This window comes from Grammomys surdaster, unplaced genomic scaffold (assembly GCF_004785775.1).
Source record: "Grammomys surdaster isolate TR1022 unplaced genomic scaffold, NIH_TR_1.0 373, whole genome shotgun sequence".
Classification (NCBI taxonomy): Eukaryota; Metazoa; Chordata; class Mammalia; order Rodentia; family Muridae; genus Grammomys; species Grammomys surdaster.
In genome coordinates this window covers 316,456-342,730 of record NW_021604792.1, presented here as the reverse complement: position 1 = coordinate 342,730, position 26,275 = coordinate 316,456, and the positions used below count along the sequence as shown (strand labels likewise).

Sequence of the window (26,275 nt, the reverse complement as noted above, 5' to 3'; positions counted from 1 at the left end):
TTTCACTTAGGATGTAAGCAGGCAAGCTTTCTCACATCTTTCGATGAGGGATCAAGGATTCCTCTTTTTGGAGGTTGTATCCCCTGTGTGGATGGCAGCTCCAAGTTGCCTTTCTCTCAGATCCCAAAAGCTGCACTATGGATGACTACCAATTTCAGTTTCTTTTTAGTGGGAATGAATTAGGAACTTGGGGGCTTTATTAGTGGAAAACCTTTCAAGTATGTCAATGGCTTTCTATTTGAACTTTTAAAATCATGACTGACTTACCTAGTTCAATGAAGTACACATTCTGAGGTTTGTTTACAAAAGTCTGTGCAAATTCACATAATAAACTAGTTCCTAAGGAATGGATTCCATTGCCTCATTGATTTACTGGTCTCTTATTCCCATATGCAATGTACTGCGTTAAATATAATCATGCCTGAACACACCTGGGAACCAGCAGAGCCGACATTTTGGTCAAAGTGCATATTGACTATTGGGAAAAAGGAATGTGTGAAAGCTCCATGTAGGAGTTTGTTCCTTGTAAATCTCAGTGTTCATCGCAAAGGAAAAGAGTAAATGACTTTATAATGATTTGTTAGATAGGACTGTCCTAAGGTTAGCAGTCAGCCAAACAAGTATTTTACTAAGCTTACAATATAACTTTAAAATAATTTTAGCATTAAAGTGACAGCTGCTGGAGAGATGGCTAAGTGGGTAAAATGCTTGACATGGAACTCTGAGGACCACAGCTTGCATATCCAGCATCCAAGTAAATTCCAAGTGTCATGGAGGACAATCCTAGCACTTGTGAGGCTGATATAAAGGAACACTGACTAAGTAGGACATCTAAATCATTGTAGGATTCTACTGAGAGAGTCTGCTTCAACGTGTAGGACATAGAGTATTGAAGGAAAACACAAAGTAGCATCCTCTAGAACATACATACATATATACATGCACGCATGAGAACATGCACACGCAAACATGAAAACGTGCACATAATCGTGAACATACACTTGTACACACACACACACACACACATAAAATAAAATGATGTCAAAAATTACAAATCATTGACTTCTCTCTTCTCTGTGTGTGCATATTTCACATAGAATAATGCTAGAAGGGACCAGTGAGAACTCCAGCTAAGTCTCTGATTTTATAGGAAGCAAGACCAAATGTTATAGTAGATATATTGTCCATGAAAACCTGTATTTGGTTTAGAAAACTATCATGAGATTTGAAAATACATTTTTTATTGTCCTAGTCTGAGACCTTAGCATGTCTAATGGGTTACCTATGTCATTTCTCAGTTCTCTTTCTTGAACATGTGTGATCTGTTTGGGTTTCACATACATTTGCATAGTCTGCGTTGTATCACTTCTCTGTCTCCTCCAATATATCAGGTAATGTACTAAGTGGGAAGATTTGAGTGTTCTTAAAAGTTCTGCACCAGGGCAGGGATATCCTCAACTTGTTTTATAGAATTATTAATTGAATCATTGTCCTTGACTCTGTAGGAAACAAAGGTGAAATGTGACTGTTCCATGTCACCTTAACAGAGATTTGTCAGAGTAGATGTCTTCCCCTTCCTTCCCTTGCAAGACATAACCTCCCTAATCATCTGAAACAGCCCATTTATTACCATCTTCACTTTAGGTTGGATTCTTTCCTTCCTGTTTTCCTTCCTTTAAGAAAGTAATGTTTATTAGCTTCTGATTTCATCCCGTGTTCTTCCCATAGTTATTTTCTAAGCCTTCTTTTTAAAAACTTAGGAATTCTAGGATATGAATATTTTGGTCCAAACCTAACATAGTGTTTTCGAATATAATCTGGTATATTAAAGATATAGTATTTTACAATCTGTTGTGAATTGTTTACATATACTTACTAGGATTCTCACAACTTACAGCTCATGGTAATTAAGAAGCTCAATGATTATGTTCAGAAAGGGAATTCTTTCTCATGGCTGTCCATATTCAGAGTTACCCTTTGCCTAACCATAAACATGGCATAATAACTTACAATAGCAAGAATAAAAATACAGTTCATATAGTTGACTTGCTACATACATGTCTAATCTTGAACTCAAGTTTAATGTTGATTTCAGCTATATTGTTCATCTTTTTTGCTTGTCTCTTGAGGTATTACTTTTTTAATTACCATGATGAGATACTTGGAATGAGCAACTTTTGGAATTAAAGGTTTATTTTGGCCCACTGTTAGAGGATATTTGGTCCTTTATGGTGGAGAAAGGCATTCCTGGGGGCCCTTAATGGAACTAGTACATTGGGGTTTGATATATATATATATATATATATATATATATATGTCTATCTATATATTCATATATATATGTAGGGAGAGAGAGAGAGAGAGAGATTGATTGATTGATTGATTGAAATTCAGATCTGGCCACAAGTAGCAGTGAACTATAAACCCCAAGTTCAACTCTCTCCGGAGACCACGTTTCATATTTCCTAAAGTTGACGTAGCCTCTCCAGCAGTGCCACCAGCTGGGACCAAGTATTCAAATACAGGAGCTTATGGGGATGTTGCATAGGTAGTATGTCATCCTGAGCCTTTGGTGGAAGAGGAAAACAGTACTTTGCAATTGCCCAGCTCTTTTGTCACGATGCCACTCATGCCTGTGAAAATTGAAAGTCAGCATGTTAGACAACATCAGGAGTCTATGAAGTCAACTGGGTGGAGAAAAGATTGGAGGAAGGGAAATGCTTTATAGAGGATGCTTTCAAAAAGGCAGTGGGTAGACCTGGGTGTGGTAGTGCACTCCTTTAATCCCTACACTCAAGAAGCAGAGGCAAGAGGATCTGTGTGAGGTAGATAGATGCCATGATACCATTATGATTTACAGAGAGAGGGGGAGAGGGATGGGGAGGGGGAGGGGAGAGGTAGAGAAGGAGGGAGAGTGAGAGGAAGAGGGAATTTATTATGAAGAAAGAAGAGGAAATTGGGGAGTGGAGGAAGCAGGCAGAGAAGGGGGAGTCATGGGAGAGGAGAGAGGAGGGAATGGGGAGGGGAGAGGAGGGGAGAAGGGAAGAGAGGGGAAGACTGGAGGGGAGAGGAAAGGAGAGCAAATGAGAGGGTGTATGGGAGGAGATGAGAGAGGAGGGGAGGAGATGAGAGGGGAGGGGAGGAGATGAGAGCGGAGGGGAGAGGAGGATGGAGGAGAGGAGGCAGGAGCAGAGGGGAGAGGCAGTGAAGTAGTAGGTGTATCAAGAGCACTCATGATCTTCACTTTGATGTATAAAACTCTACTTTTCTACACTTTTTATTGGAGTTAAATACCATATTTTTATTTTAAAATGGGGCTCCGGATTTGGCTGTCATTAAACAGTATTTCTAGAATTGTTTTCTGAATGCTAACTATAAACGTTTCCATTATAAGGAAAGAATGAGGTAGAATGCTTTCACGTTCTATGTTGTGCTTGGGAGTTTTTTTTTTTTTTAAGCTTTGTTTAATTATCTACCCTAACCGTCCAGCTGTGGTCTGTGGCTAGACACGCCGAGGATGAGCCCAGCTTGTCAGTTTAAAGCTTTTCCTCTCAGTGATCTTGGCATAAACATGATTTTAGTGTTTATTGTCATTATCAAATATTTTACTAGCTAAATGAAACATACGATTATTATTGGGATACTTAGAAATTTAATTATTTTTATTTGAAAAGATGTGTGAAAATACCTTTGAGTGAACCTTCCATTTTTCCCACTTTACACGTGATTTTAAACATCATCTCAAGTATAGAAGCCCCCATGGTCTGACACTTGCTAACAGTCTCTCAGTGAGCATGCAAGTAGCTTTATGGTTTTCCTGCTGCTTATTGGCAGTCGGTGTACCTCTCAGTATCTCAAGTGTGGTTACTCTTGGCAGGTTTTGAGCAATCAAATTTGGTTGTTAGTCTTTCATTTCATGCTTCAGTGGCTTCTTTAGTTATCTGAGCCAAAAGGGTAGTGATAACTTCTTACACACAATGCAGCTTTTAACTCTCACAATTCTGTTCTTAAATCCAAAACCCAGTCAAGCCAGGCATGACGTGATATCACTAGGCAACATGAACTTTCTTTTTCTTGTTGTTATTTCCTTTTTCTGAGGGCAGTGTGGTCATGTTGGCTCCTCAGCTGATTCCAATCTGTATGCTTTGCTTTTTGCTTGTTTTTCTTTTTAAGGACCTTTGCTAAGAACTATACAATATATAGGAAATTACATGGTCTGCCTCCTCCGGCCTGTGCATCACCAGACTGATGGTTATCTCAGGGTAGCTCCTTATCTGGGCCTCATGGTGCCAGACTGGTGGTCTTTTAGGGGTTTTTCTCTTTAACCAGGCTGAGTGGTCCCCTGTGGAGTCATCTCTCTCTTGCTTACTCCAGATCACTCCTGCCCATGATCTATGGTATCAGGCAGGGTTCTTTTAGTCTCTGGCTTGTTCCTGATGGGACATGCAACCCCAGATAGGGTTCATACATGCACATGATGTACTCTGGTGATATTTGGTCCCCCTTCTCCTTCTAACTTCTCCCTAGTCCATTGTTTTTAGAGATAAGTCATAAAATTGGAATATTTTCTCTAAATACATAGGGAATGCATGGCAGTCTTTTATAAGCTGTATTTAAAAACAAACAAGTGAATGAATGAATGAATGAATGAATGAATGAATGAATGAAGTGAACAAATGAGTGAACATGGGACTGGCAAGAGAGCTCATTGCCATAAAGGTGCTTCCATACAGTACAGAGTCTCTCTACAGTTCCTGTTCCCAGAGAACTATCCCTTGTGTCAAGCTGACAGAAACCAATCAGGACAACACTACATAAATAGACTCAAAAGCAGAGATGTAAAATCACCTTCAGATACAGCAAAAGCCTTTGACTACATGCAGCTTCCCTACCTGATAAACAGTCACGGTGAATCTAGGGTTACAGGGCCCATATGTCAACATAATAAGGGTAATATACAGCCAGCCCACAGCCAACACCATGCAGCAAATGGTTGTTTCCTACTTCCCTCTTCCATTTTATTTCCCTTTCATTGATTTCGTTTTACAAGCACTCTAGTTACTGGGTTTTGTCTCCTGTGTCTTTTCCCACAGACTTCTTCCTTTTCAATGTATTTTCTTACATGGATATTTCTATCTTTGCTTACTGAGGGTTTCCTGGACAGCTTATGAATTTCTATTTTTAATGTTTCTGTTTGCCAGATTATGAAATATTCCTTTGTGTTTCCTTTCCTTTTATAATTTTATACATTTAATTTTTTTTTCATATCATTCGGAATTTAAGTCTATTGTGAGAAAACTCTACTAGCATCTGATTGAAAAGAAACTGAAAGAGGGGCAGTCCGGAGACTGCCCAACCTGGGTAGCCATCCCATGTGCAGTCACCAAAGGCAGACACTGGTGTGGATACCAGGAAGTACATGCTGACAGGAGCCTGGTATACCTGTCTCCTTAGAGGCTCTGCCAGAGCCTGACATATACAGAGGCAGATGCTCACAGCTAACCATTGAACTGATCATGGGGTTCCCAATAGAGGAGTGAGAGAGAAGACTGATGGAGCTGAAGGGGTTTGCGACTCCAGGGGGAGAGCAACAATACCAACCAACCATTGTTCCCAGGGTCTAAATCATCAGCCTGGGAGCACACAGGGAGGGACTCATGGCTCCAGCTCTATATGTAAGGGTGGATGGCCTTGTCAGGCATAGGTGAGAGAGGGGAGGTTCTTGGTCCCATGAAGGCTAGGTGCCCCAGTGTGGGGGAATTTGAGGGCAGGGAGGTGGGAGTGGGTGGGTGGGGCACACCCTCATAGAAGCAGGGGGAGGGGAGATGGGATAGGGTTTGTCTGGGGGCAAAAATGGGGAAAGGGGATAACATCTGAAATGTAAATAAATAAAATATCAAAAAAAAAGAAAAGCTTTAGGGTGATTATATTTTCTATCTATATTATTACATATATTATTGTTTATACCACAACCATGACTCAAGATTCATAACTGCTAACACAGAATTGTTTGATTACACTATCTCTTTTTATTCTTACAGTTACCTTTGTAGTTTAGCATTAGCATTATGGGTAGGTAGGCATAAATTTTTTACAACCTACAGTGGATAAGGGTTCAGTCTCTCCTCTATCCTACCACTCAGCAGAGGTAGTAGAAGAGAAAAGTTATTAGGATATCCAGGAAGCAGACCTGTCAGCTTTAATCCTTTGTGGGTGAGCTTGATCTTCTTTGGCAGCAGTTCAGTCCTGTAGCAAACACCAAATGCGATTCAGCAGCTGCAGACCAGTCCTTTAGGCAGGCAGACACCAGGCATGAACCAACAGCTACAGTCCAGACCTTAAAGCAAGCAGACACCAGACAGCTGTAGTTCAATCCTGAAGAAACTGCCAGGCTCTGGAACTGGCCTGAGGTGAGGCCTCCGAGGCAAATCGCCATACTGCTATGGGAACCTCATAAGCAGCTCTTGGAGAGTTTCTCTCAGCGGTGGTGTTACCACGGGTTGAGTTCAACAAGTCTATGCAAAGCCAACCAATATATGTATGTTGTTAGCAAAGAATAGTGAGATGAAGCAAACCAATCTGATGCTCGGTGCTCGTCTCCCACTGTCTGTGGGGTCATATTTATACTCCTTCATCAAGAGTCCTTTCATGTGTCTGCTTTACCAAAACATTCTCTTACCTGTGTCTGCTTCAGGAAAACTTCCTTTCACCCGTGTGCCTCACAATAACATCATTTGGTACACAGATAAAATAAGTAAGTTATTTACGAACCAAAATAAAAATAAGAAATTAAAACTTTCTTCTTCATGGGTATTACTATTATTATTATTATTATTTTGCTTTTCTTTTTTCTTGTTCTCTTGTTTGAGAAATTGTATCCCAGAATCATGGGTGGATGAAATGAAAAACGGGGAGATTTTAGTGACCTAAAAGGAAGAGGGAATGGTGCTGGAAATTGCCGGCTTATGGATCTAAACACCTGGATGCAGGACCTCCTGAATCAGTACAATGCACTGCTTGAGATCACTTGGTTCTGTGTGCCTCATGCTGTGCCATACCGCAAGACAAATGGCCCTCTGCCAGTTGCTGGAGGCTTTCCCTGGCCACCTGGCCTTGTCTGAACCCCTCCTCTCCTGACTTTCAACCTTTCCAGAACAGCACTATGCGAAACACTGGTCTTTACTTGCCATTTTAGTTTTTGTTGCTTTCTAAACCTCCCACCCCCCTTCTCTGACTCTTACCTTAACATCCTGGTCTAATGGACAACTTGAGAAAATGCAACAAATGTGTCACGGACATACAGAACTCACCTATGATCTTATCAACCAAGAGAGAGAGAGTGTGGATTTGGACACAAACTCGGTGACTTTTCACATCTATCTCTAAAATGAGTTGACTTCCTACCACATGCTAGGCTCAAGTGTTACGTTAAAACTTCACTGGAATCAAGATCTTCTTATATATCAATGGTACTAACCAAAGAAGATTTTCTAGTGATGCTTAGTAAAGCAGCAAACTCTTCATGAGGAAGGTTTGATGTTTTCCCCCTCAAATTCTCTTTAAAACCAGGTGTTGTTTGGTTCGATCTTTTGTTTATTTGCCATGGAATAGTGGTTATACTGGCTTCAAAGCCAGAGCTTAAACGTGCTAGGCAACTGTTTACCACTAGGATACACACAGCCCTAGAGCAGTTTTAGTCTTGTTACATATGCCTCCTCCAGCTCTAGCTTTGAACAATGTACTTCAGATGGAGAAAGAAGTTGCCCCATGCTGTTTCACAGTGAGATGGCTGTGCGGGAAGAGAATGTATTATAGGTTTCCACCAGCTGGAGGAAAGGCCTTTTGGCTATTTTCAGTACAGGCAGAGACATGATGAATGTTTTAGGGCCTAGGTGTGCTCACCGTCGCTTGAATACTATACAGTATATAATATATTAAGATGTCACCTATGTACAACTGTTTGAAATGGTTTTTGAAATATTTAGTTTGATTTTCATGTGTACAAATGCTTTGCGGGTACCAGGGGTTTTCCACTTGTGGATGGTGACCCTTTTAACAGTCGCGTATCACATACCCTGCATATCAGATATTCATATTACAATTCATAATCGTAGGAATTTTACACTTATGAAGTAGTAATGGAATAGTTTTATGGCTGGGGAAGCACCACAACACGAGAAACTATATTAAAAGGGTCTCAGCATTAGGAAGGTTGAGAACCACTGCTGTGCACCATCTGTCAGAAGTACCCAGAGAGGTCAGAAGATGGCATGGGACCCAGTGGAAACAGAGTCCTAGATGGCTAGGCACTGCCATGTGAGTTCTGGGCGCTCATCCTAGGTCCTCTGCAAGACTAGTAAGTGCTCCCAACCACTGAGGCATCATTTCAAACCCATATCTCAAACTTTTAAGGGTCAGTATTAAATATTCTAAAAATATAAACTTTTGAAAAGTAGAGACCTACAAAAATAACCTCGGCAAATTTTAGTGTTAAAACAGCAACGTCACTTGAACTGTGTTGTTTTGAAGTGCTCAGCTTACTTTGCTTGCCTTTTCCTTCAAATTGGATGCAGAGGTAACACAGGGGCTTCTCTTACTACCCAGCCTAGGTTGTCCCTAGATCTTCATGCTTCAGCTGCCAGTACTTCCAGTTTGCCTGACAGCTGTTTGCTTTTCGTTGATAAAGCTCAGATTATGTCAGTTCACTCACACACACTCACCTTCCCTGACCTCTTGCTTTGGTGTCCCAGTCAGGAACCAGCATCACTGTGGATATTGCCGTGATGGGCGAGGCCCATGGTCTCATTACTGACCTCCTGGCCGATCCTTCTCTGCCTCCGAATGTATGCACATCCTTGAGGGCCGTGAGCAACCTGCTCAGCACCCAGCTCACCTTCCAGGCCATCCACAAGCCCAGAGTGAATCCTACCGTGACCTTCAGTGAGAACTATACCTGCTCGGACTCTGAGGAAGGCTTGGAGAAAGACAAGCTGACTATTCCCAAGGTAGGTGCGGCACGAGGGGCGTGGTCTTAGCTAGCCTTTCCACTGTCTCTCAGGTTTCCTTCCTGCTACTTCTGTGAAGTCTGAGACAGAACCTTCCTGTGTAGCCCTGGGATCCTAGTACTTGCTATGTAGCCAGTTTGCTTCTCACATTCACGGCCTGAAACTCCCCAGGGGACAGCAGACAAAGCTCACTGTTACCCTTTTCACTCAACTTCCGAGTTTCTCTCTCAGTGTTCCGGGACAGGAGTATATGAAATTCAGCCAGCGTTGTTCAACACCTGCTTCTATTTACCTCGCTTCCACCCACTGCTTTACATAAAATTTCATGGCTAAAATGTGGTTAGTGATAAAGCGAATCTTCCTTCCAGCGCCTGAGGAGAAGCTTGCCTCCAGGCTTGCTGAGAAGAGTGTCATCAACTTGGACAACTACCACCTCTGCCACAGGTTTGCCCACCTTGGAGCCTGCGCCAGTGCGGAGGGACCGCAGTGCCAGCATAAAGCCACACGAAGCCCCTTCACCCAGGTCAGACCCCACTCCCCCTGGCTTCAGGTCTCTTCAGAGGACTTACTCGCCAAAGAGGATTCATAGAGTCCGTGAGAAGAGAGGCCCAACCAGAGTTACCGAGAAGTGGGCTTTGAATGTGCCAAATTTGCATGCTTAACCACAGAGTATTTTAGGGCCTGGTTGACTGACCTTAAATGTAAATACCAAGAGTGAGCTGGGATGAGCCTTGCCCCTATGGCATTGAGCAGAAAAGGTTACGGTCAGTCTGAAGTTACACTATACTTTACCTGCATCGAGATTCATACTGAGAACTTTAAATTGAATGCATCTAGTCTGACATTTACATGGGATTCTTACAATGGCTGACAGACCTGTTCTGCTTTCTGTCTTCAGAATTAGCAAGAATTATAGATTAAAAAGTAGATAGCATCTTAAAAACACTTGGTTATATTCAAATCTTTTAGATTTCTCTGTGTGAATGTGTGTTTGGTTTTATATACATATATATATATATATATATATATGAATGTGTGTGTTAGTATGTGTGAATATATGTGTATATATGTGTATGTTCGTGTATGTGTATTTTTGTGTATATGTGTGTAAATGTGTATGTGTAATTGTGTGAATGTATGTGTATATGTGTACATGTGTGAGTGCATGGTGCATGTGTTTATGTGTATATCTGTATATATGTGTCCATATATGCATGTATGTGTGTATATCTGTATAGGTGTGTAACTGTGTATGTATGTGTGTATATGTACATGTGTATATGTGTGTGTGGTGTGCATGTGTATATATATATATATATATATATACATATGTATATATATATATATATAATGTGTGTGTTAGTGTGTGTGAATATATGTGTATATATGTGTGTATTTGTGTATGTGTGTGTGTGTCTGTGTATGTGTTTGTGTGTGTGTGTTTGTGAGGAAATGTGTGTATATGTGTGTATGTATGTATATTTGTATGTGTATGTGAGTAAATGCGTGAATGTGTGTGTACTTGTATGTATGTGTGTATAAATGTATGTATGTATACACGTGTGTGCATGTATGTATATATGTGTGTATATGTACATTTCTGTATTTTTTATGTTATATTTGTGTGTATCTATATCTATGTGTGTGCATACACATACATATACATGTTTCCTGGGCAAATGTTTTCACGTTGAACCATACACTGAGCTTTATATTTTATTCAATGTATTAGTAGTATATTAATTGCAATTTTATGAAGTGACTGTATGAATCCACTTTCCATCATCCTGACAGAGTGCCTGATGTCAATTAAGGACTATTTGTCTCTGGCTTTCAAGGGTTGCCATCTGTGTTTTCTCAGATTTTGCTTTGGGGCTTTGTAGTCATAGTACATCAGGGCAGAGGCGCCTGATCACCTTGTAGCTCTAGAACAGAGAGAAGGGAAAGAGGACAGAAGAGAGAGTGAAAGCAAGTGCTAATATCCTCATATGCCCTGGAAAAAAAGCAGCCCCACTGATCTGATCAACTGGAAGCAGGCCCTACCTTTAAAGTTTCAGCTTCTGATGCTGCAGACTGAGCCCTTAACACATGATCCTTGGGGGAAATTCAAAATCAAATTGTATTAAGTGACTTAAAGGGAAGAATTTAAAAGGCTAAAGAAATGTTGACACTAAGACCTACAATGAATTTTTAAGAAAACACCACTAAAAGATGTGCTTCCAAAGTGGGGCTACTTTGTTTCTTCTTTACAACTTAGAAGAAAATTAGAATGCTTTATATGAAGTCAATAATTATAATAACGTTTACCCTGTAATTTCAGAAAAAAACAATGTAGTCCATTATTGGTGTAGTGAGTGAAAATATCCGTATTTTTAAAAATATTTTTAAATTTTTTTTAATTTATTTTTTTATTTTTTTCTCAAATCGTAATTAATTCACACAGGGGTTATAAACACAGAAAGGCAGGATGTGGGGAAGGGAATGACACTGGAGTGTGGGTGTTCAGGGGTAATACAGATATCTTCAGAACCGGGTATCGGCTAGGTGAAGGTTCAGGGGTCAATTCACTATAACTCTGCCTATGACTCGCTTGTCCTTATCTAAGTTAGTATTGTCTGCCAAGGCTTCCTATTTACAAGGTCTATGACTACTCAGGCTGGTAAATTTCCACAAAAGCTGCCTGTTGACATTAGCTTATAGCCATCTGTTTCAATGTTTTTCCACTGAGACCCAAGACTTGGTGTTAGTATACATGTATGACAGGCCTTTTGCTGATTTTAGATAGCAATGTTGAAATAGTCTCCTCTTCACAACAAGGTGACAAGTGTGGGACTGACAGCCTCCAAATCCCAATGCTTGGATGAGGACAGACTCCCTTGCCTTCGTTTCCTTTAGTAAAGTTTTACTTCTCCTCCTGTAGCGTACACAGACTGAACCACTCTGTGCCTCTTCACTAGCACCTGGGGCATGTTTGCCCATAGTGTTCCATTCATAAATTACTTGAGCTCTGCACTTTGAAACCCAATAAGTCCTCGACCAAGGGGCTCCTGAAGGGCTACCCTGGCCAGGGACTGTAGAGTTACTCTCTGGGACCACAGCTGTGAGATTAGCTTATCCCTGAGAACATTTTATTGATTTAACCATGCAATGACTTTGTTAAATAGACTGACTGGTTGAATTTCACTCTAGTTTTTCCTTTGGGCTACTTTTTCTCCTTGGCCCTGCCCCAGACATATTTATTGCTTCTTTGTCTTTCTTGACTGGCTTTCTGGCATCTCTCTACTTATATCCTGAAATGGCCCTGATGAGCTCAGAGCGCAGATAACCCCTGGCATCTTCACTAAGATGTTGTACCAAAGGAAGATGTGCTCATAGCCCTCTCTAGCCCATCCACTGATTACCGAGTCCTTCATTTCAAATGTGTATCACATTCTTTTGTGTTAATATTTGTGCTCTGATTCAACAACCATTAGGTGTTGCTTTCTTAAACCATAATTTTCATAAACTATAAATCATAATTCCAGTCTATGGTATTGCCTGGACTTTTGTAAAACTTGTAGATGTCCTCATAGGAGGTTCACGGTGATCCATAAACATTTCCTGAAGTTAAAGTTAAACATTGTTGCTAATATTTGTCATTTTCCTTAGTGGAAGATACAGCAGGAGTGTAAGGTAATTTGCTCACACTTGCTCACACTTGCTCACACCAGGAAGCAGTGAAAGCAAAGCCAGGCTAGGAATTTTGTCAGGTCATAAGCCTAGACCCAGCTCCCAGTAAAGCACTTCCTCCAGTCAGGTCCACCTCTCAAAGGTTCCACATTCTACCACAACAAAGCCACTGATTGAGGACCAAGAGTTCAAACAGGTGAGCATAGAAAGACATCTCACTTCTAAAACACACTGTCAAGTAAAACAGCAACGTTCCCTGTCATGCTTTACCTGATGCTCTTAGATTTTCTGTGTGAAAAATAACTCTATGAAAAACATATGGCTACCTTCTCAATGCCGTTGTGGTGTCCTTTGTTATTCTGGCCAAATCTGGTTTCTGCCATTCTTTGCTTTGTATGAAATCAAGGCTGATAATGAAGTCATAACACACACACACATACACACACACACAAACAACAACAAAGGTTTCAAAGAAATGATTTTCCCCTCCTCCAAAAGATCTTGTCTTACTAATTTATAAAGTAAGTGATTGGATGAGAACATGGTCACTGACATATGGACTAGTATGTGCCACCCGTTTTGTTTATTTTAATGGATATTCACAGGTCTCATGCTGTGTAAATGTGTAATATGTAATGTCTGAACATAGAGCAGTGTTTACCATCATGAAGTCATCAACTTCATGTGGTGAAAACTTACCTCTTTAAGGGAAAACCACATATATGACTGTGACTGTGATATGACTGCTAAATATGATGATTTTTGAAGTCTTCCTGACTTGGGAGAACTATTGCTACAATTGCTGATTGGTCTAACAAAAGGAGTTTATGTTTCTTCCTTTCTCCACGTTGTATTGCTTATTTTCATATCGTTTGTTTGTTTGTTTTCCATTGCGGTACCTTGGGGACGTAATGATCCAAGCAACTTTAGAAGCAGAAATAAAAACAACAAATATGTTGGGAGAGTTCAAGAGGCAGAGATAGAAAAAAGTTCATGATTTCCAGGTCAGTCAGGGCTAAGAACTGAGACCCTGTCTCAAAAATAAACAAACAAAACCAACTAAACATTCCAACAATTTCTGGGCCTAATGGATGTAGGAAGATAATTTCCCTCTGAAAAATTTAAATAATATCTGCTGCAAAGGATACAGGATTGAGAGTCAGAGGAACTGAACAACTCAGGTGTGTTTCCCTAGAGACCATGAGTTTTCCTGGGCCTCTATACCTACCCCTAATAAATGGATTTAAAAATAGAATGGTAGTATAACTGGGGAAATATATTAAATGACAGTATATTATATTTGAAATAGCCATTGGAGAGACAGAAATTGCTGGCATATGTCATACTCCCAGTCTTTCTAAGTTGATCTCTTAATTGATTCTGGGCTTGGTAAGTCAGACATAAAGGAAGTTGTGAGCTTCCCAACAAGGTACTCTTACCCAGTTTAGACTTGAAGATGGAATTATTACAGGGATTTGTGAAGAAGTAAAAGGTCCTTTGTTGAACAGAGCTGAGATCATTTGTCCTTATCCTCTGTTGCTTCAAAGTCAGTGGCCACTTGGAGCTTTCTCTTAGCCTTTTTCCTCTCTAGAATCCAAATTATTATCTGTTCATTGGTTCTAAGCAGGGATGAGCCAGCATTGGTAGTTGCTGACAACTACCTAGAGGCTTACACAGAGCTGTATACAGATGTGATCCTGAGCTATAATGCATTTAAATAACATATGTTGATTTTTGCTGTTTTACTAATAGTATAATATAATAAATTAATATATGCCAGGTTAACGTGGGATAGATATAGAGAGAACTTAATTAACCTGGACTTCATTACATTTCATTTTATAAACTTTTCAAAATAAAGACGTTTTACCTGTTCCTAAAGAACACTTCCTTAGATTTTTAATTTTATGATATGAATGCCTTTGCTTGCATGCATCTATATATGTACCACATGTTTATAATACCTTGGGAAGTCAGAAGAGGGTGTTGTATCATCTGGAACTGAAATGACATATGGTTGTGAACTGCCTTGTTGGTAGCACTGGGAAGCAAACCAGTGTCCCCTCCACGAGCAGCCAGTGCTCTTAATCACTGAGCCATCTTTGTATTCCCCTTTTAAATGGTTTTTGATTTTTGTTGTTGTTATTGCTGTAAAGGAACATGATTAGTCAGTTTTTGAGTGAGCCTCAATAGGATATCTTTTTAGGATGTTAAGCTCTTCAAAAGGTCTACAGGGATGAGCAATAGTTTGTCAACTATGTAATAGTCTAAGAAATGAAAAGATAGACCTATATATTAACATATCATAGTCACTTTATCAGTTATCCAGGCAAATAGAATGAGCCAACAGAGACTAACATCACAAGGAAATATTTGACTCATTCATAATTTTTTTTATCTCATTCACAAAATTACAATTATTTTGGAAAGGCTAAAGATGCCATGAAACAAGTGTTTTGTAGGCTTCCAGTGTTCTTGACAATTGATGAAGTTTATTTCACCCTTCAAATGTTTCTCTTATAATGTATGTTATGTGGTAAATTCCTCTGAGAAGTAAGAGCAAAGGCAACTTATAAAATATAATCGTTGAAGATAAATATCATGGCGAAGGAGATCCTGAAGTCCCATCCCTCACTAAAGAGCTCTTGGCATGAAGACTGCTGGGAGATGCAGAACCCCTGTTCTTTGGGACCACCTCCAAATTATCCATTAATTTTACATCTTATATGACAAACTTCATAGATCCATGATCCCATAATTCCATCAGTTCCAGCCTTATTTACAGTCTATCCCTCAGACAGATCAGACACATCCTGCCCAATCTAAGGTTGGAAAATGATCAAATATCCAAGCTATATTCATGTAAATTATAGACTTTTAACCTTCACCAAATTTACTGGTGCTTGAAAGGACACAGGTGCTGGCAAAACACAGACCAAGCACTTTTCACTGGGAGAAGTCCAAGGTTGTCAACTTCCTGAATTCACTTCTCTCCCAAATTAGGGTGGATAATGTTTCCATTTCCTCAAGTAAGGCTTGAAGCGCTATGTAAAGAGAAATTTCAGCTTGGAAGATCTCCAAGAATCCCATCCCATTAATTACATGGCTTCTGTAACCTTCTCTAGGTCCAATCCTTTATGGATTGATTGATTCCAGATTAGTTTACAGAACAACTTGATGATCAAGTCTGTGATGGTCATCATATGCTTTATCTATGTAATTAGAACTTGTTTCCTCTACTATAATTGATAGGATCAGTGTGAAGGCACCATGCTCATTGTGAGTTTGTTTCAATTGGGCTGTGACTGGGTATAGCATTCTTTTCAGGGTGTCATCAGTAGAAAGAAATTTTAGGACACTGCTGTAGGCTGCTGCTTTGTTAGGCAAGGCTATGTTGCCAACAGAGAGAAATGACAGACTATAGATCTGCTTTCATGTTCTACTTGATAAGTAAGTAATGCAAGACACTGTCATTTAATGGCTTGATCAAATACTAATTGTTAAATGTATTTACCAATAATATTGTATAGAAGATGTATACCTATGCCTATATACCTATGCATTATTATGTATAAAGTAAGCATTATGTCGTTTTCTACTTCTGCAAGGACAGTTACATCAGAGCCAACGAATCTGCAAGATAGCTTTTTAAAAATCCGTATGGAACATGATTCACACGTGCAGAAGAGTGTGTTGTGTTTTGGGGTTGGGAAAGTCATCTTTTCTCTTGGTAGATTGTGTTTGATGTGGGATGGATAGATATATGACTGCAGTAGATGTTGAGCTTAGCTTAGTCTATCATTTGCAAGTTAAATGTTTCTGTCAGCAATCTGGGAATGAATACTCAGGTGGCCATATCGACTGGAGGTGGCAGAAAGGTTCTGGAAAGATGTGCTCAGTATCAGTGAGTAATATCTCTGAGATCTTTAACTGCTGTCTTTGTAGTGCTGTCAATCCTGACTCTTGGAATGCCCCGGTGTTGATGACTCTCACCAAAAGCAGGTCCTTCACTTCATCCTATGCTGTCTCTGCAGCTAACCATGTAAAAGCTAAAAAGCAAAACAGGCCAGGTAAGTCACATTCTTTGTATTCTCTGGGTCTATAGTCCCATTTTCCATACATAAGTTGCGATAATGAACTGTGACAGTAAAATGAAGAACAATGAAGTTTAAGATGCTGATGCAGGTAGAAAAGAGTTCAAGACCTTAGGAGCTGGAGAGTTAACTCAGTGGTTAAGAGGGCTTGCTGCTCTTAACTGTCTTGCTGGGAATTTTATTCCCAGCACCCATGTCAGGCAACCACCTGTAACACCCACTACAAGGGCTCCAACGCCCAGTTTTGGCCTCCCTAGGGACTACATGCATGTGTGCTCAAACACATACGCACACGTGCACACACACACACACACACACACACACACACACACACACACTACTTCCTTACATTTGCCTCTGAATTTCCGTCCTAGAATCCAGGTGAGGACCTGGGCTGTCCTCTGACCTCTTCTGAGAAGTACTATACACTTGCTTCTGTAGAAATTCTTCTTGGAGTTTTCAGTTACTTTCTGCTTTGTTTCTGAGTTGTCTATCCTTAGCAGCTTAAAATTTGAGTTTTGGCTCCAGGAGAGCCCTCCTCTCAATGTGATATTGGACATGCCAATCTGGCTGCCATAGCAGGTATGAACTTGTCATCACCCTCATGACATTTCTAAAAGCTCTGATGGTAGCCTCTGTAGTAGCTGTGCCCTCTGCTCAGATGTGTGTCAAAGCAGATGTGTGTCTGAGGGGGAACAACTGGCAGAACTGTAGCTTGCTCACTCTGTTCTCTTCTGAAATCCCTCAGATCTGGGGTTGACCATTGAACCCTGCCTTTCTTCTCTCCTCTTCCTTTCTTCCCAACTTCTCCCTTATTCTTTTGCTTTTCTTTTCCTCCCTCTATCCCTTTCTTCCTTCCCTTTCTCCCTAGTTTGTCCCTTATTGTGTTCCTCTCTCCTCCTTCCTCTCTTTCTAACTCTCTCCCTTCCTCCTCTCTTCCTTCTCATCTTTTCTATCTGTACTTAAGGAAGCAAGTGTGGGTTACAGCTGAGTGTTTAACAGTCAGAAGTGGACTGGATATCCTTAAAATGATGAGATTTCGATGAGAACCATTTGCAAATTTCCCACATTTCAGTGATATTTCCAAAGACTCTTGGAGAGGCGAACCTAATGTTAAGACACAGGAGTTAGAGGAGGACTCCTGTTTGCTCATTTCCCTCTGGTTGTTCACTCCTCTCTTGGTCCCTTCTCTTAAAATCTCTACTGTTCACTGAAGGAAGACACAGTCCCTACAGAGTTCATGTTTATTTTTATTCCAATCCTGAAAGAAACCATTAAAAGCAATCCAATTCTCCAAAAAATATTGTGGTCCTTTAAGCTGTGGAGATGTTCCTTAAGCTCTGTAAGTGGATATCAACTATGAGCTGGGAAATAGCCTTGAGCTATACTCCGATCAGTGACAGGTGATGGAGAACGGTAATTAGCTGAGATGCCAGGAGACAAACACAGATAGACTTGCCCTCTGGCCTCCACATGTATGTGCATCAACAAGGAACTCAACACACATGTGCAAATACACTGTGCATCTATACATATCACATCATGCTACTAACATGTTCATAGCACAAGCACACATACATACACAACATATGGATCACACATGCATACCACATACACATATGGCTTAGCAGATTCATTGTCACACTTGAAGACCTACACAGAACAGACTCCCAGTGTGCGCCATGGCAGACAGACAGTGCACACACACACACACACACACACACAAACACACAAATACACATACACACATAAATACACACACAAATGCACACACATACACATACACACATATGCACACACACATATACACACATACACACACATACACACATAAACACACACATATACACACACACAAACACATACACACACACATACACATACACATAAACACATACGCACACATACACACACATACACGAATGAATGAATAAGTAAGTATAAGTAAATAAAAACTATATATATAATCTTATATACATACTATATATTATTCATGTAATATATGAATATATATTATATATAAAATCTTGGAGCTGGAGGGATGGCTCACCACTTAACTGTGTGCACTAGTCTTCCACTGGATAGGAGTTATGTTCCTAGCACCTATATCAGGTCACCCATAACTCCAGCTTCAAAGGATCTACTGCCCTCTTTTGTCTTCTGGAAGCAATGTAACACATGTGCCCCAAACATGTACACACATAGGACAGACACACATAGACCTAACTTAAAATCATTTTTTCCTGTTTTTAAATCTGAATCTTGTGACTCAGTATACGAGGGTGTAGCATCATGTCCCTCTGTCTTACTCCCATGTCTTACTCAAGATGACCCACTCAACATGCCACAAGGGGCGATGGTACAAATTGCACTGAATAGCAATTTGTCATTCTTGTAGGCTGGGCATTTCTCTATCCTGATGATTTTGAAGGTACTTTGTATTGTGGTGTTTTTAGGTTGCTGTCATCATGAAAAAAAGCACTTTATAATATAATCTGTATCCAGTATATACTGAATTCAAATCAATCACTAAAATCCTGCCCAACTACAGAAATATATTAAAAATCCAATCAAACTAGATTATACCTCTCCCTAGTCAATCGAGTTCATCTGGTTTGGTTTGTTTGTCCTCATCTGGTTTTATTTGCTTTTCCTTCTCCTAGTGCAGTTTTCAAATCAGTATAAAGTACAAATCCTTATGGAGTTTTCATACACGCCTATTTCTGATTTTACATCCTTTAATTCACTGATTCTGCCTGTGTAGTGATCCGTTGCTAGTGTCTTGTAAGTGTGAGCTTTCTAATATAGTAAAACCAGAAAACTTATACCTATAAGCTGGACTTAAGAGAAAACTTTTATATAATAGTGTTGTTTTCGTTTTGTATTGTTTTACTCTAGATACATTTTCTAAAACATTAGTACAAAGCCATATATTTATCAGAACAGCTGGTTTCTTTCTTTTTTAAGAATAATTTTATTTCTTATTAGGTATGTGTGTGTTTATGTGTCTGTGTGTATACGTATACCTGTCTGAAGGTGCCTGAGGAGGCCAGAATAGAAGGTCAGATCCCCTGAAGCTGGACTTCAGTTGTTGGTAAACCTCTGATATGGGTGCTGGGAACGGAACTTAGGTCCCTACAAGATCGGCAAGTGCTATTAACTGCTGAGCCATCTCTTCAGTTCCATTTCTTTCTTGCTCAATTGACATTAATCTGAGAGATTTTTATACTGCAAAGCAACTGGATTGACCTAAAGAAATCCTAGAAAGTATTCCTCATCACCTCGCTCTGGTCGCCTCTGTGACTCGACACACATTTTCTCAGGCTCTTAGGAACAAGGAAGCAAAGGCTCAGATACTCAAAGGAGTTAGGATTTTAGAGTCTCCAAATTTTTTATTTATTTGTTTGTTTGTTTGTTTATTCATTGTCTACTAATGTCTTTAAACATTTCGTGCTGGGACAACGTAAATCATTGAGGGTTTCATATTTCATGATCTCGGTCTTGTTCCTGGAGTCTCTTAAAATCACTCAATTATAAAATGACAATAAGTAATCTAAGAAAGTGTGCATTTTTTAGCTCATCATGGTTTTTGTTTTGGTGTGTGTGTGTGTGCGTGTGTGTGTGTGTGTAACACAAAATTGGATGTCTTCTTTCTGATGGTCTTTAAAGGGCCCTTAGGATTTCTTTCTTTCTGGCTATTTCTAACTTTCATAGGGAAATCCCTTTTCTATATCTACGATACTTTATTTTACAATACTTGATTTTCTCCCCTCCCTGTCTTTTAGAATTTTTGTTGTGTTTTATTCTTTTTTTTCTAAATTTTTTTTTCTCTCAGCCTCTCCTCTAGCCTTCCTTTCTAAATTGGAAGAGTATCTAGCGATTGCAGACTGAGCAGTCCTGATCTAAAAGTTTAAATGGGAATGTTTCAGATTGCCAAACTTGCATTACAGATGCTCAACTCTTGAACTTGGTGTTAATATTCCCAAATCCACAAAACTAAAAATTCTGAAGTCCTTCCAAATGGAGCATTTTGGATAAAGGGTACTCTGCCTGTTTCTGCATTGATCATTTATGTCTCCATCTCTCTGAAGTCTGGTGTATGGACATGTGTGTCCTATTGCCATCCTATCCCTAATGCTTCTTGTTTTGTTTTTTAAACTTGCAACAAACTTCACACTTTCATCTTCTCACCCCACCCCCTACCCCCTTGATCTCTGCTGCTTGCTGTTGGTGCTGAGACCTACTGCTTGTTAAAAATGTGTAGAACAAAGCACTATAAAAGCAAAGTGCTTTTCCTTGGCTGCACGTTTATTTAAAAAGATCATCGCAGGAGACTTGAAGTCTGCTTGTTAGTTTAAATTTAGTTAATCCCTGAGTTCCAAGAACCCTAATGGCTATATGGACTTTAAAATGTGTATTTAAGAATGAAACTCACGTCTCTATAGCTATCAGCTCTCAGCTACTAAAACAAAATCAGTCTTCTCATAAATTGCTCTCAGAATACACATTTGTGTCAAGGTAGGACTGGAGAAGTTTCCCCAAGGGTTTTGAACTAATGGTCTGCATATATATATATATATATATATATATATATATATAAAGATGTTAACAAAAAAGGTGTAGGGAGAGGGTGCTGAGCCAAAAGCTCAGTCAGTGGAGGGCTTGACTCAAGACAAGTTCAATCCTCAGCACCCATGTGAACAGCCAAGCAAGGCTAAGGCAAACCTGTAATCCCAGTACTGAACAGAAGAGACAAGAGGTTCCCTCTGGTTTGTTGATGACCAACCAAGGAGAATCACTAAGCTCCAGGTTCATTGAGAGACTTTGTCTCCAAAACCAAGGTGGAAAGTCATGGAAGAACAAACTTGCCTTCATACCCTCGCCCACTCACGCACAGACATGAATATGTATACACACAAAAGAAATAAGAATCAAATTATAGAAAAGTATTCCCAAATTTATGATGAAGCCAGTGCCTACAGCATTGTTGATAGTCTTTTTGTTTTGTTTTGCTTTGCTTTGCTTTGCTTTGCTTTGCTTTGTTTTGTTTTGTTTTGTTTTTGAGACACAGTTTCTCTGCATAGCCCTGGTTGTCCTGGAGCTCATTTTCTAGACCAGGATGTCCTAGAGCTCACTCTGTAGACCAGGCTGTCCTAAAGCTCACCCTGCAAAACAAGCAGCCATTAAATCCCTGCCATGCCTCAATAAATCTCAACCAGACTAGCCTCTACCTCGATCCTGTGTACATGTTCTCATTAGTGCTCTAATGATGCCATTCTTCAGCCTCTCTGGATTGAGATGGGCTCATTCATTAAGGACAAAGGTGGAGGATTGATATATTGATTAAGAAGCAACAAAGAAATCTGCTGGAGGGGCTTGAGAGGGAGGTTGTCTACCATACTGAAGCCAAGAAACTTGAGAACTCTCATCTCAAGAACCTGCACAGAAGAAGCACGGCACTGACAAAATTATAAAAAGGGCATCTATATGCCATGATATTCCACTTCATGGAGAAGGAAACTTTGGACTGGGAAAAGTCAAACTTTTGTTGCCAGTTAGCCACACATGCCAGCTAGAGATGACATCTGATCTCTCAGTTTCATTCAGAGGGGATAAGCAGAAACCTGGAGATGAACTGATGTTACTTATCATTTTTTTAAATTCCCTACACCCCCCCCCCAGTTTTATTTGCATTCTGCCTCCTCTGTATTTGGGAGACAACAATATCAGAAGATATTCACCTCATCTTACAGAGAGAGAACTGCTGAAATTCAAGCCAATACGTAGTCGGGCCTCAAGCTATAGCATAAAAGTAAATATGGTAGTGCCTAATTTGAAGTTTAAACTTTAGGCTTACTGTGCGGTTTGTACTTGATGTATTACATGTTTAAATGTTCCCTTCACACTTACTCTTCTCAGAGTGCATTTTCACATACAAATATACATTTCACTGAGTGTGTGAACAGTTGCAAAGGCTGATCTTCTCCAAATTATCATTTTCATTTGCATATTTTAAGCATCCCATGCCTGCCATCTTGTGCTCTAGATGAAAATTTAAAGCAACAGAGAGGCTGGAGAGATGGCTTAGAGATCTTAGAGATTAAGAGAACTTGTTGCTCTGGCAGAGGATCTGAGTTTAGTTCCTAGCACCCACATGGTGATTCACAACCACCTACAATTCCAGTTCCAGGGAATCTGCTGCCATCTGCTGGCTCCACAAGCTCCTGCACACATACATGTAGTGCGCATAATCTCATGCAAACACACATGCATGCAAATAAAAAAAAAAGTAAGCAAGTCTTTTAAAAAATAATTGAGTGTTTTGTTCCAGCTAGAAATTTACATGAGAAAATGGTAACTGTTGCTTCCAAGTCAAGATGACAAGAGAGGAAAAAAAAATGGGAGAAGAAAATAATATCCTGCCTGAGGTAGCGTCAGGTCACCATGGCTAGAGTGGATGTACCAACACTGCCATCAGATTTTCACAATGATTTATTGGTCATATTTTCATGCCATGAAGACATCTCAAGTACATGTTCTGTCTCCAGATGGTGGCACGGAAATGAAAACAGATCTGGGGCTGAGCATGGCCTTGGTTACTGCTGAGTTCATGTGTACAGGGTGAGATGACAGGAAGGAGACACAGGTTTGGATATCAGGGGTTTTCGTTGAATGAATCCATAACTCTCACTCTCTTTCAGGTGGTCTTGCTAAAATCTCACCCGTTCCCTCACCCTCCTCCTCACCTCCCCAAGGATCGCCTGCCAGCAGTCCTGTCAGCAGCAATGCTTCAGAACAGTTCCCAGAATCCCCTGAAGGAACTACCAAGCGAGGCCCCGGATCTCACAGGGCCTTAACTTACACCCAAAGTGCCCCTGACCTGTCCCCTCAGATCCCGCCCCCACCTGTCATATGTAGCAGGTAAGAACATTATCATCATACCAAGGACGTATAGTGTGATGTTGTGTTTGGGCTCTCATAGGAACTTGAGTTTTCCATAGCTCTCTATGAATAGGAACTTCATTTTCTATAGTCTGACCAGATCTTTGGAGAGTACTAAATAATGAGATGTGTACATTTGGTTACGTACTAATCGGTGATGGATAAAGTATTTGTTTCGTGGGCTTGAGACAGGGATCAAGAGCTTAAGAGTGCTGGATGCTGTCTCTCATAGAGGATCTTATGTGGGTTCCAGACACCCGTACAACCAGACAGGCTCACCACCACCACCTGTAACCCTAGCTCCCTGGGACCTGATGCCCTCTTCTATGCTCCAAAGTCACCTGATTCTTGTGCACATACCCACACACATGTAAATAAAAATAAAAGTTTAAAAATGTAAATAAAATATATCATTTTAAATCGCATCAAGTAATCTGATGTAGTTGAGTATTTCATTGATCTTTATGTTTTTATGTGTTGTCCTGTGACTATTTTATACTATTCTTAAGTCATTTTACCTGAAATGTATGTTTCTCATTAACTCTTTCAAAATGTGCTAATAACATAATATATTATGGCTGGACTCAAATGGTTTCCTAAGTGAAATTAAGCAAATTATTTATCCTTACATCACAAAGAAACAGACTTATAAGCTGGTCATGGAGCTTATGCTTGGAATCTCAGTAGGAGAATTGTTCGGAGTTCAAGGACAGCTTGACTTAACGTAGTGACTCTGAGGCCAGCCTGGAAACCATTTATCAAAAAGGGAGGGCGGGAGAGAGCTGAGGGAGAAAGGGAAGAAAGAAAGGTAGGAGAGGAGGAGAAAATGAAAAGAAACTATTTACAAGTACTATCAGAGGATGATTAAAGAAGATCTTAATGTGTCTGGTGTAATTAGTTTTGCTGGCATCGTCCATAAGTAGGAAACACCTCAAATTAGTGATGAACATACTTTTATTGTTCTCCAGTAATGTCTTTGTTTTGGATCCTTGATCTTAGTATTAAATATTTTTTAAGGATTTATTCACTTTCATTTTTAGTATATGGGTGTTGGGCTTCTGTGTGTATGTATGTGTGTGTGTGTATGTGTGTGTATGTGTGTATGTGTGTATGTGTGTATGTGTGTATGTGTGTATGTGTGTGTATGTGTATTCAGTGCCCTAGGAAGGTGGAGGAGGGGGACAGATCAGCTGGGACTAGAGCTACAGATTGTTGCAAGCTACACCATGTGAGTGCTAGAAATCAAACACAGATCCTCTGGAAGAACAGGCAGTGCTCTTAACCACTGAGCCATTTCTCCAGTCCCTAGTATTAAGTATTTTTAGGTAGAAAAGAGGCAAGTGTCTTAAGTACAAATCTGAGGCTTCCTAATGTTACTGTCCACAGTTAATGAAGAGGGCTATTTGCATTCACAACAGCACGCAGCTTTCTTGTGTTTCATTTATCAGTGTACACTCTTTAGTAGCTAACAGCTGATAAAGCTTCACACACTTCATTGCATGCAGTTTGTCCATAAACTCCCTGCGTTATCACTGTGGCAGGCAGGACACCTGACATTCAGGAGGGATGATTTACTTGTACCTACAGCTTTCATGGATTTGGTCGATGGCTCCTTAATCCTGTTGCTTCATGCACCTGTAGCAAAGCAGAATCTCAGGGCAGGAAGTGTCTAACTGAGGATTCTTGCTGTTAGGGAAAGTGAAGACAAAGAGAGGTTGCTGCTCTCAATACCCATTTGAACCCCGCCCCCATGACCTACCTATCTTTCCATAAGAGCACCTCTTAAAGGATCCCACCAGTTCCAAACAGCACCACAGACTTTTGAACAAGACTTGAACACATAAGACCTGGGGAATCGCTCCTCATCCAAACTTGGCTGCCTTAAGATAAATAAATGCCATTTATTTTATCATATTTATTTCTACTTTAATTTTCTCTACTACTACTTTTAACTGGGAAAAATACCCAACCTTGATTATTGGACAAAGACTAGAATAAAATACCCAAGCTCTTTCCTGTCGGCTTTTTAAGTAAAGTAATTTCTGTGGGGTTTTTACCTTACACAACCATCTTGCCAGTCCTTCTGTGCAGTAAATGTCTACGAGACATGCCACATCACACCCACTCTGCCAAAGTCTCCCAGGAGTTCTTGGTCTGTTTCATGTCCAGTTCTCTGAGTTCACTGGACCCCGGCGCTAATTCCTGTAGGTTAACACCCTGTAATTGTTGGAGCATCTGACATTAGGCAGACTTGCTGAGGGCAGCATTGTTCTTTGTTCTGTACCCTAAGCCAGGATAAAACCCAGCAGAGTAATTTGGGTTAAGAACATCTGCTTCTGGCTTTTCCAAGGGGCTCACCCTCCCTCCCTCCCTCCCTCCCTCAAGAATTGTGAGAAATAATCATCTTAAAGAAAAGCTAGGGGTATTATTCAGGAAAGGTCTGCTACTTTACTACTTGCCCAGCTTGCTCCTCCAAGATTAGTTTAAGAGGCAAGAATGTTGCAGGGTTATCAGAGAAAGAGAGAGAGAGAGAGAGAGAGAGAGAGAGAGAGAGAGAGAGAGAGA

General features: G+C 40.2%; 1 protein-coding gene across 1 annotated transcript in view; it reads left to right on the top strand.

The window, feature by feature from the left end:
- The window catches only part of Pde3a (phosphodiesterase 3A), a 257,004-nt gene that overhangs the window by 205,347 nt on the left and 25,382 nt on the right, over positions 1–26,275 (top strand). Inside the window, exons 3-6 of the mRNA XM_028780995.1 lie at positions 8,751–9,005; positions 9,374–9,528; positions 16,620–16,744; positions 23,470–23,689. Coding sequence (XP_028636828.1) covers positions 8,751–9,005; positions 9,374–9,528; positions 16,620–16,744; positions 23,470–23,689 — 755 coding nt within the window. The remainder of the gene's footprint in view (positions 1–8,750; positions 9,006–9,373; positions 9,529–16,619; positions 16,745–23,469; positions 23,690–26,275) is intronic.